At 44.5% G+C, this 12,335-nt stretch overlaps 1 protein-coding gene across 3 annotated transcripts in view; it reads left to right on the top strand.

Moving 5' to 3' along the window:
• The first annotated feature begins 5,402 nt into the window (after positions 1 to 5,402).
• LOC138765638 (uncharacterized) overlaps positions 5,403 to 12,335 on the top strand; it is a 67,989-nt gene continuing 61,056 nt past the window's right edge. For all 3 annotated transcript variants that reach the window (XM_069883561.1, XM_069883562.1, XM_069883563.1), the window contains exon 1: positions 5,403 to 5,543. In XM_069883561.1, coding sequence (XP_069739662.1) covers positions 5,483 to 5,543 — 61 coding nt within the window. In that variant the 5' untranslated portion in view covers positions 5,403 to 5,482. The remainder of the gene's footprint in view (positions 5,544 to 12,335) is intronic.

Genomic DNA, 12,335 nt, shown 5'->3' on the forward strand with positions numbered 1-12,335 from the left:
ACCGCCTGACTACTGCTACTCGTTCGCTGCTGAAGGCAGCGTCTCTCACAGACTTCGTCAGGACAATGCTTACAAAAGTCGGGTGGTTAAAAGACACTGCTTCAATGTTTCAACGTGAATCTGCCCATGCCCATGTTCAGATGTGGCAACTTCGGACTGATGTGGGATGGACTAGACTCTTTACTGAGAACTGGAGCCTGATACTCGCAACCCTAATAAGCAGCTGGACTTGCTACTCTGACCTTCATGGTGCTCCCCTACCTAAAGACTTTACACAGGTGTTACATTTCGGTTATTGACCAGCTGGGTAAAACTACACCTTACACTTGAAAGATCAGTATTACTGATCTAAAAGAAAAATGAGGAGGGGGTGGGGGGATCAGTCACACTGACACTAGTAACCAAAGATCAGTAACACTGATCATGGTGAAAGATCAGTATTACTGATCTAAAAGAAAAGTGAGGATTGTGAGAGATGGGAAAATTGATCTAAAATTATGAACATGGAAGAAACTGAAGTTCATCAGTAAAATGGCTGTAACCAGTTCAAACAGGATAAGCTTGGGGCTTAGGATACAGGAAAGCAGAGTCAGCACGATTAACATAAGAATCTTCTAGTCTTTGTGACAAGACCATAAGACTAAGATAAGGAATGGTAAGGTACAATAGAATGTAGGAAGTTGAGGTAGTCTGGATCAGATAAGGGTCTCCTAGCCCTGGACAGAAGTACCAAGTCATACATTTCTAATTAGCTAACCATACACAGATTTATACATATGAAATTAGCCAACCCTAGATAGAATGAGTCAACTCTGCATATCAAGAGACTGTAGCCCAGAGAATCAGGAAGGTGTGAATAAGGACAATGACATGATGGGGCACCCACAGGATACCCCCTGGTCCTCCAAGTGTACTGAAACTGCACGTAGGCAGGAAGGATTGCCTATGCCAAACCCATCCAGGGGGCAGAAGAATGTAAGGGGGAGGGCACTCTGATACTGAAATTGACTGTATAAAAGTTGGGTGAGCCCCAGTATGTGTGTGTATTCCCAGGGTAAGGGGAAGCACCCAACTTTGCATTGTTGTAGTAATAAATGTTCTTTGTTCTCAATTTTTGTCTCGAGCAATTTCTTTAAAGGTACTTTAATTTCTAACAAAATGTTAGCCTTTGCTTTCTGCTTATCCTCAGACGTCTGGACAAATGCTTTTTGTGTGATCTGTAGAAGCTGGATAATTCCTTGCTCATGCCAATTTTATGTCTTTTGTAATTTTCTTCTAATGTCTGGGGCTGAGTTGGTAACAAAACCTGTTAGTATCAATTGTTCCCCTGCTGGGGATTCTATGTCGAGACCCCCATATTGTATATATATATGGTCCCAAAAATTGGTCTAACTGTTCGGCACATCCCTGGGGATCTTCTATCAGAGAGGTCAGTTCTTTCTTAAAGTTACACACTTCAGTACTGGTCAGGGGCACATTTACGAAACCGAGACCCTCTCCTACGGGAACTTCCCGCAGGGGTCGCATCCAGTTGGTTTCTGGCCTATTAGGTCTGGGTTCCTGCTCCCTGGGAAATGAATCAAAGGGTTCTGCCCTTTCTTCCTGAAGAGTCTCACACTGTTCTGAATTAAAGTTACCTCTCTCTCCTGTCAACAGAGGTGGTAATCGAGTGCTTTGTGAGCGAGTCATCATACCACTCCTATTCTCTTCTCTTTTCTCTAGCTGTGGGGGAGGAGGGGAAGGTGCAGAAGGGTAGGGCATAGGAGGGGGAGGAAAGATAGGAGCCGGCATAGGAGGAACATAAGGTGGAGGGAGGGAATGTAAGCACATCCCACCCTTGTGCTTCAGGGACAAAAGGTTCCTCCTCTCTCTTGTCCTTGTACTCTTTTTCTTTCAAAACCAATTGATCACATGATCCCCTAAGCCAGCAGGCTGCATATTCCCTGCTCTCTAGGTTATCTCTCTGGTTTTGATAGAGCCAGATGTTCAAAGCTTGACACATCCAGTCATCCTCGGATCCGAGCTTTGGCCAGTACACGGAGCTCCCTTTAATCGGGTATTTAACCCAGTCCCTACAACAATACCTGACCATGGTCAGTTTGTCCTCTCCACGGGTCCTTCCCGTGCCCCACTCAGATAACATCAACCCAGGCGGGCTGTACATAGTTATCTGATTCTCACATCCTTTACCAGGACTCTCTTCCTTGCTACCCACACTTCCCATACTGATAGGCAAGTAAAATTCCTCTTACCGAGTTCCAGTAGCAATGTTCTAGCACGCTTCCTTCCGTCGTTTGTTCTCAATGCCTCTTCTCGGATATCACTCGCTTCTTCCACTGACCAGCCACCTGTCGTCCGTGAGTCCAGCTGAATCAGCTGGGGCGCACCTATTCTCATCGTCAGGCACTCTGTCAGTGGAGGGAGTGTGATCCCGGACGAGCTCCCATTTGTTAGAAATAGAAGTACCTTTAAAGAAATTGCTCGAGACAAATATTGAGAACAAAGAACATTTATTACAACAACAATGCAAAGTTGGGTGCTTCCCCTTTCCCTGGGAATACACACATACACTGGGGCTCACCCAACTTTTATACAGTTGATTTCAGTATAGGAATACCCTCCCCCTTACATTCTTCTGCCTCCTGCTGGAGAGGTTTGGCATCAGGCAATCCTGCCTGCCTACGTGCTGTTTCTGTGCACTTGGTGGACCAGGGGGTATCCTGTCGGTGTCCCTTCATGTTATTGCCCTTATTCACACCTTCCTGATTCTCGGAGCTACAGTCTCTTGATATGTAGAGTTCGCTAATCCTGTCTAGGGTTAACTAATTTAATATGTATAACTTTGTAAATCTGTGTAAGGTTAACTAATTAGATATGTAGAACTTGGTACTTCTGTCTAGGGCTGGGAGACCCTTATCTCATCCAGACTACCTCAACTTCCTACACCCTATTGTTCCTTACCGCTCCTTATCTTATTCATATGGTGGGCTCATTGATCTTGTCACAAAGACTAGAAGATTCTTATGTTAATCGTGCTGACTCTGCTTTCCTGCATCTAATTCCCAAGCTCATCCTGTTTGTACTGGTTACATTCATTTACTAATGTATGAATTTTATTTTCTTCATGTTCATATTGCAATATCAGTTTTTCTAATCTCTCACAACACCTTCCCGACTCTCAGGGCTGACTAACTTCTTATATGCAGAACTTGCTAATTCTGTCTCAGGCTAGAAGACCCTTATCTTATTCAGACTAACTTTACTTCCTATATTCTATTATCTATCCTTATCCTATTCATTCTGGCTTTATTCATTACACATATATCCATACTAGTTTTCTTCATCTTTCATATTTTTATATTAGTTTTACTCATCTCTCACAATACTCAGATGCAGAGAGACTGGGAGTCCTCGTGCAGTATCGTCTGAAGATGAACTTGCAGGTTGAGGTGGTGGTGAAGAAGGCCAATGCGATGCTGCCGTTCATTTCAAGAGGAATCAATTACAAGAGCAGGGATGTGATGTTGAGGTTTATAAGGCACTGAATTGACCTCACTTGGAGAATTGTGAGCAGTTTTAGGCTCCTCATTTAAGAAAAGATGTGCTGACATTGGAGAGGATTCAGGGGAGGTTCACAAGGATGATTCAGAGAAAGAAAGGGTTACAATTTGAGGAACATTTGACAGTTCTTGGTCTGTACTCATTGGAATTATGAAGAATGTGTGGGTGGGAGGGGGAAATCTCATTTAAATATTTCTAATGTTGAAAGGCATGGACAGAGTAGATGTAGAAAGGTTATTTCCGACAGTGGGAGAGTCTAGGACAAGAGGGCACAGCTTTAGGATTGAAGGGTGTCCACTGAAAACAGAGACCCGTAAGAATTTCTTCAGCCAGAGGGTGATGAATTTTTTGCCATATTTGGGTGGGGAGGCCAGGTCATTGGGGTGTATTTAAGGCAGAGATTGATAGGTTATTGATTAGCCAGGGCTTCAAAGGTTATGGGAGAGGCCAGGCGGTGTGGCTGAGTGGGAAAATGGATCAGCACATGATTAAATGGTGGGGTTGACTCGATGGGCTGAATGGTGTATTTCTGCTCGTGTCTTAAGATCATATGTGACCTTGCTCTTCGATGTACCCTCTCACATTTCTTTAATAGGTGGTTAGTAATTTATTCATTTCTTATAGACATACACACAGTAACAGGTCATTTTGGCCCACGAGTCCGTGCCACCCAATTTACACACAATTAACTTACGCCCCTGGTACGTTTTGAATGCTGGAAGGAAACGGAAGGCCCCAGGGAAAACCCACACAGACACGGGGTGAACGTTCCAACCCATGAAAGGCTGTTGAAGGAGACATCAGGAGGTAAAACAGTTGGAAAGTTGGGTGGAGATTTGACAGGTGGATCTGCTAAAGTGCACCATGATGCATTCCTGGAAGTCAGATCATGGTCTTGGTATGGGGTCACCAAGAACTCTGAGTGGAAAGCCCCGCAAAAGATCATGGACCCAGCAAATCACAGGCCAAACCCTCCCCACCCACTTCAAAATCTACAGGGAACGCTTCCGTCAGAGAGGAGCAGCAGTCATCGAGGGTCCACACCACCCAGCACATGCTCTGTTCTCTCTGCTGCCATCAGGAGAGAGGTCTCGATTCCACAAGTCCCGCTCCACCAGGTTCAGGAACAGCTGCTCCCCCTCCACCATCAGACTCCTCAACCACAAACTCAATCAGAGGGAAAAACACAAAAGTGCAGACACCGCAGTTGAAGTAAAAACCCGATGCTGGAGAAACTCAGCTGGTCAATGAGTTTCCTTTATATGGCAAAGATAAGTCTCGTCAAGTCAAGTTTATTGTTGTCTGATTGAACAAGTAGAACCCAACTTTGTATTTCCTCAATAAAGATAAATGAATATTGTTTTGTATAAATGACAGTCTCGGATGGTCAGCGTGATCAGTTCCTTTGGTCATTTAGCATTCTCACTTCCCGTGGGAAGAAGCTGTTCCTCAGCCTGGTGGTTCTGGCTCTGATCCTCCTGTATCTCTTCCCTGATAGGAACAGCTGAAAGATGCTGTGCGCAGGGTGGAAGGGGTCCTCAATGATTTCATGCACCCACTCCAAGCAACAATCCCAGTAGATCACGTCAATGTGGGGTGGGGAAGGAGACTCCACTGATCCTCTCTGCCACTCTTATAATCGTGTGGATTGTCCTCTGTTCCATTCTCTGCAGCCCCATCGTGATGCAGCCGACAGGACATCCTCGATAGAGCTCCTGTAGAAGGTTGACATAATGGACGGTAGCCTTGCCCACTTCATTCTTCTCAGGAAGTGCAGTCACTGTTGTACCTTCCTGAACACATGAGTAGACGATGAGTGTCCACAGTAGGAAGTGAAGAAACATTTGCAGCCACATCTATTTTTGACAGTGGGAAAATAAGAAGTATTTTGCTGAGAGAAGTCGACACTGAAACGTTGGTGATGAGTTCTCAGTGGGTCTGTCTCTGTGGGATCCTGCTGTCGATCTCCGTCCAGGGTTACAGTAGGTCTTTTTCTGTATAATCTCTGTTAACGTTGTGGTTGGGACTTTGGAATTTCCATGATGCGGGAAAGGCTTTGACGGGAAAACCAGGGTGAGGAGGGTGGCCCTGTTTTGGTCATGCTATAATGTCATGAACATTATGAAATTTGTTGTATTGCAACAGCACTAGTTGCACATCACAAATGAAATTTAAACAATAAATAAATTAGTGGACAAGAGGAGAAGATGAGGCTGTGTCTGTGGATCATTGTCTGTTCAGAAATCTGATGGCGGAGGGGAAGAAGCAGTTTCTGTACCACTGGGTGTTCGTCTTCAGGCTTCCTGCCTTGGTCCTCCCTGGTTATGGGGAAAGCTTTTGGCTGCAGTGCATTGAATTAATGTCTCCAATGTTCCCAGATGCAGTGAAAAGCTTTGTTTTATGTGCTATCTATTGACATAGTTCAGCAGGTAGTGAAAAAATAAAATGAAATAACCGGATATACTCGTGTAATAGTCCACTTTTTAGGTCCAAATTTTCGGATCAAATTTGGGGGGGGGAGGTCGAACTTTACGTGGGTCATACATACTTCAACATGGGTCAACATGGTAGGTACCTGTGTCGTTCAAGTCCTCTTGCTGTCGGTTCCCATCCAGGGGTACAGTAGGTGTTTTCTGTTGACCTCCCTGCCTCCTTTCTTTCTCACCTTCTCTGCTAACCTTATCGTTCAGAACTTGGGACATTCCATGGCAGTTGGTGGTGGGGGTGGGGATTCAAAAATTTGGATTTAAAATTAGATAAATTTCAAATTGCATTTTTAAGATTGACTTTAGGGTGGTTAAAAAATGTCTCGCAATTACTTAAAAATGAGACTAATTTGAGTATTGAAAGATGGCATTTGGAAATGAGGTTTTGTATTCCATTGGAAAAAATAACATACAATTTACAAAATAATTGTTCCTTTTTTGTTAAAACTTGGAGCCCATATATGGAATAGATGTGATTTAATTATTAATATTTTCTTTCCCATGCATTGATGGTGTTGACCCAATCCAGGGCAAATAATCGAAGGGCAAAATGTTTTCATCTCCTCTTCCTTTCAGTTAGTTTAGAGGGGGGTTGGGAAGGGCGGGTGGGAGAGGGTCGAGGCCAGGGTTTATATGGGATAAAGAATTATGTTTTGGATTGTACTCTGGTTGTATGATTTATTATGATGTATAAATAAAATTTTCAAAACAAAAGGGCAGGTGAGAATTGATGTTGGTTCTGTGTAAAGCGACAGGGCGAAAAGGGGAGAGGGACGGAGACAGAGAAAGAGGAAAGGAGTCAGGGGGACAAAGATGGGGGTGGCGGTGTGTTTAATGGAAACCAGAGAAGCCGATGTTGTTGCCATCGGGTTGGAGGGTGCCCGGATGGAAGATGAGGTGTGAATCTCCAATTTGCGGCTGGTCTCAGTCCGACCGTGCATGAGGCCGTGAACAGACATGTCAGCAAGGGAATAGGATGGGAAATGAGACGAGAACGAGGGGACGTTACCTCACGATATGGGGCTACAGATTTCAAGGTTCCTTCTATTGTCACAAAATAATATTTTAAAGCGTGATATACAAAATGTATGCCAACTTTAAAACGTCCAGATTTAAGACGGAGATGAGGAGGAACTGCTTTTTCCAGAGAGTCGTGAATCACAAGACAATGAACCACTAGAGGTGGCCTCTATTTACGACACAGGTTGATTTTTACACTGTCGGGGAGTTAAGGTTTGTGAGGAACAGCTGGGTAAGTGGAGTTGAGTCCATGACCAGATCAGCCGTGATCGCATTGAACGGCGGAACAGGCTCAACAGGCCGAATGGCCGCATCCTGCTCCTGTTTATTTTGTTCTGGAGTATATTCTTTGAGTTCAGGTGTATTGTCAGAGAACAGATGTGGCATCACGTACAACCCTGAGATTCTTATTCCTGCAGGACAGGCAGAATTTCTATTATCAGTGGTGAAAAAACCTGGACTCAAGGAAAGATGCAGAAAGGGAGAACTGTAAACAAGAAGGACGTGTAAACAAACTGTACGATACAGGAAATAAATATTCAGTAATAAATAATGTTCAGAGTCATACATGGTGACCTGAGGAGAGGAGTCCACGGAGGCTGTGGCTGCTGGTGACCGTGGTTGAGGGTCTCACACCAGGCTGTGGACTTCTGGAGACCAGCTGGAGACCAACAGAAGGGGTACCAGGTATCAGAACTGGGATGTGAGTGGGTGCTGAGGGCGCTGGAGGTTTCCTGACCATGTTGGAGGGTTTGGACTGTCGACTATGTGGCTGCGGAGGTTGCGAGAGCACTGGAGGCGAATCCATGGACACTCAGTGAGTGTGGGGAGAGATCTTTGCTTCCCTTTCCTGGGTCTAAGGGTCACCAGGCAATTTCTGCTGGGAGCGAATCTTTGTCTGCCTTTCGTGTAATATTACATTTCCTGTTTTATTACATGACGATAAAATAAACTTGATTCTTAAGGAATATTCTTTGAGGAATATAAAGGTGGATAAGTCTCCGGGACCAGACGGGATCTTCCCCAGGACATTGAGAGAAGTAAAGGAGGAAATAGCAGAGGCTCTGACGGTAATTTTCCAAATGTCATTAGAGATGGGGATAGTGCCGGAGGATTGGCGTATTGCGCATGTGGTTCCGTTATTTAAAAAGGGTTCAAGGAGGAAGCCTGGCAATTATCGGCCTGTAAGTTTGACGTCTGTGGTAGGTAAATTAATGGAGAAAGTTCTTAGAGATAGTACTTATAAATATCTGGATAGACAAGGTCTGATCAGGAGCACTCAACATGGATTTGTGGGCGGAAGGTCCTGTTTGACCAATCTGATTAAATTTTTTGAAGAGGTGACTAGGAGTGTGGTTGAGGGTAGCGCGGTGGATGTTGTCTATGTGGACTTCAGTAAGGCCTTCGATAAGGTACCACATGGAAGGTTAGTTAGGAAGGTACAGTCTTTAGGTATAAATTTTGAGATAGTCAAATGGATTGAACATTGGCTGAAAGGGAGAGGCCAGAGAGTGGTAGTGGATAATTGTCTGTCAGGTTGGAGGCCGGTGACCAGTGGTGTGCCTCAAGGATCTGTATTGGGCCCATTGTTGTTCGTTATATACATTAATGATCTAGATGATGGGGTGGTGAATTGGATTAGTAAATATGCAGACGATACTAAGATAGGTGGAATAGTGGATAATGAAGAAGGTTTTCAAGGATTGCAGAGGGATTTGGGCTGCTTAGAAAAGTGGGCTGAAAAATGGCAGATGGAATTTAATGCTGATAAGTGTGAGGTGCTTCATTTTGGTAAGAAGAATCAGAACAGGACATACGTGGTAAATGGGAGAGCATTGAGGAATACAGAAGAGCAGAAAGATTTAGGAGTGACAGTACATCGTTCCCTGAAGGTAGAAACTCACGTGAATAGGGTGGTGAAGAAGGCTTTTAGTATGCTGGCCTTTATCAATCATTGCATGGAATATAGGAGTTGGGAGGTGATGTTGAGATTGTATAAGACGTTGGTGCGGCCTAATTTGGAGTTCTGTGTGCAGTTCTGGTCGCCTAATTATAGGAAGGATATAAACAGAGTGGAGAGAGTACAGAGAAGGTTTACCAGAATGTTACCTGGGTTTAAGCATCTAGAGTATAGGGAGAGATTGGACAGATTAGGTCTTTATTCTTTGGAGCGTAGAAGGTTGAGAGGGGATTTGATAGAAGTATTTAAGATTATGAAAGGGATAGACAGAGTGGATGTGGATAGACTATTTCCATTAAGAGTAGGAGAGATTGAAACAAGAGGACATGAGTTAAGAGTTAAGGGGCAGAGGTTTAGAGGTAACATGAGGGGGAACTTCTTTACTCAGAGAGTGGTAGCGGTGTGGAATGAGCTTCCGGGAGAAATACTGGCGGCAGAGTCAATTTTATTATTTAAGAAAAAGCTGGACAGGTATATGGATGAGAAGAAGGTGGAGGGTTATGGTCATTGTGCAGGTAGGTGGGACTAGAGAGGAGTGTTTGGTTCGGTGTGGACTAGAAGGGCCTAATGGCCTGTTTCCGTGCTGTAATTGTTATGTTATGTTATATGTTATGTTAAAGAGTTCTTAAGTGAGTCTCTGAGTTTGTTGTTGAGGAGTCTGATGGTGGAGGGAGAGCAGCTATTCCTGAACCTGGGGGTACGAGTCCTGTGGCACTGAGACCTCTCTCCTGATGGCAGCGGCGAGAACAGAGCTTGTGCTGGGAGGTGTGGATCCTTGATGATTCCTGCTGCTCTCCGATGGCTGCGTTCTATATAGATGTTCTCAATAGTGGGGAGGGATTTGCCTGTGACGTCCTGGGCTGTGTCCACTACATTTTGGAGAGCTTTACACTCAGGTGTATTGGTGTCACCATATCAGACCATGATACAGCCGGTCAGCACATTTTCCACCCGACACCTGCAGAAATTTGCCAGGGTTTCTGGTGTCATAACGGCACATTTGACGTAGCAGGTAGTGCAACGCTTTTCCACTGCCAGCGATCAGGACTGGGGTTTTTATCCCACGCTGTCTGTAAGGAGTTTGTTCCTTCTCTCCATGTCCGTGTGAGATTTCCCTGGGGCTCCAATTTCTTCCCAACATTCAAACAAATGTGGCTGGGAGGGTTGTAATTAGGCAGCACGAGCTTGTGGGGCTGAAAGGCCTGTTATCGCGCTGTATATCAAAATAAAATAAAATAACATTTAAAGTTTACAACCTAAAATACAAATTCCAACAAGATTATCTCTGTTAGTACATGGAGTCAAGGGCAAGAGGGAACAACTTCAGGATAAAAGAGTATCCATTGAAAACTGATATGTGGACAAATTTTGTTAGGCAGAGGGTTGTGTGTCTATGGAACTTGTTGCCACAGGCAGATGTGGAAGCCAGGTCGTTGGTGGTATTTAAAGCAGAGATCAACTGGGATATGATGAGTCAGGGCATCTAGGATTATGGGGAGAAGGCTGGGGTATGGGGGTGAATGAAAGGATGGATCAGCTCATGATTAGAATGGTGGCGTAGACTCGATGGGCCGATGGGTCTATTTTGGCTCTTATATCTGGTGAACCCTTAGGGGAGCCAACCATTTCTGGAGACGCTCCAAACTGTCCGTGAGCACTGAGTGCTCCTTCTCCAGGGACACACAGATGTCCTCAGGAGAGGGCCAGGCAGTCAGCCCGAGCTGAACACTCGACGCTCCAAACTGTCCGTGAGCACTGAGTGCTCCTTCTCCAGGGACACACAGATGTCCTCAGGAGAGGGCCAGGCAGTCAGCCCGAGCTGAACACTCGACTATCCGCTGCCTGGTCCCAAGCATTCTCCCTACTGTCCCGTCCTCTCCCCTCAATGCGAGACTCCTACAGTCTGACAGCAGGGAACCAGGCCAGCAGACCCAGCCTGTCTATGTCGAACAACCTGCCTTCCTGCTTTTAGTCCCACATGCCAGCATCAGGCCCATTCCCCTCCAATCCTCTCCCATCAGTGGTTATCCGTGTTTCTTAAGGAACGTACCGTCCTTATCTCCACCGCAGCTCAATCCATGCGCTCACCACCTGCTGAGTTAAGAATCCCCCCAGGAGTTACAGCCTCAATTCTCTGACTTCCCTCCATCTCAATGTTTATCTTCTCTAATTGAAACGTCTGTCCCTTTCAATCTTTTCCAAGTCATATTTTCTTTGCTTTTCATCACCCTCCCTCTGTTTATCAGCTCCCTCTAACTCCTATTTCCTCCACTTTTCAGTTGCCTCCTGCCTCCTTTATCCTGTTTTTCTGCCTCTCTCTCTTTTTCAGCCTCTAACACCCTCCATTTCTCTTTCCTCTTCCACCTTCTGTTTTTCTCTTCCTTCTTCCACCCTCAATTTCTCCAAATCCAACTCAAAAGATCTATCCTCTGGAAAATTATCTAAGCCTTTATCAATAAATTATCCCTCACCTATATCATATTTCTCTATGATCCCTTGGATTTGCATATTCCTCATCCAATGCTTGACTTCTGTCAGATTTAATGCTTTAGAAATAACCATCATTTCCTCTTATCTCTTGCTCTCCAGCTCTGCAGCGGATGGTTGTGATAAAAATGTACCAACATCCATTGCTGCTGTTTAACCACACACAAGAATTAAAAGAGATCAGTTTGTGTCCAAGAACAACAAATTAGCTTGGAGAAACCAACTAACTAATAAATAACAAAAACTCCAAAAGTTTAAGATCCCAAAACTCCAATGTTCAATCCGAAAGGACGATTCCCCAAAAGTGTTCCGAGCCGAGAGGACCCCAAAACCCAGCAGCAATAGATATTCACCAAGACAAATGGTTACAAACAATAGTTGCTTTTAATTATCTTTAAACATGAAAATAGAATCACTCTTTAACTTATCACTATTAACTTAACTAACCTAACACCCCCCTTCTAATTCTAAGTGCTCGTGTATGTAATGTGTGTGTAAGTTCAGAAAAGTTCTTTGGTTCACAGTCCAATCTCACTTCTCATTCCTCCAAGTTCACTGGTTGCAGGCAATTCTTCGTGCGTGCACAGAATTTAACATTTATAAAGTTCACCAGGCTTTGGTGCTTCAAAAGTGAATGATTACTGCTCAGGAAGGATCTTGTCGGTTTTCAGAGAGAGATTTGTTGTTCCTGGACACGAACTGATCCCTTTTAATCAGCCACATCAGTGTCTGGCTGAAGAAACTTGCCCCATCAGGGGTTTTCCAGATGACAACCTTTTTCTTTCAGGTCACAACAGTTCCTTTTGTTTTGCTTATTTCAA

This window comes from Narcine bancroftii, chromosome 1 (assembly GCF_036971445.1).
Source record: "Narcine bancroftii isolate sNarBan1 chromosome 1, sNarBan1.hap1, whole genome shotgun sequence".
NCBI lineage: Eukaryota > Metazoa > Chordata > Chondrichthyes > Torpediniformes > Narcinidae > Narcine > Narcine bancroftii.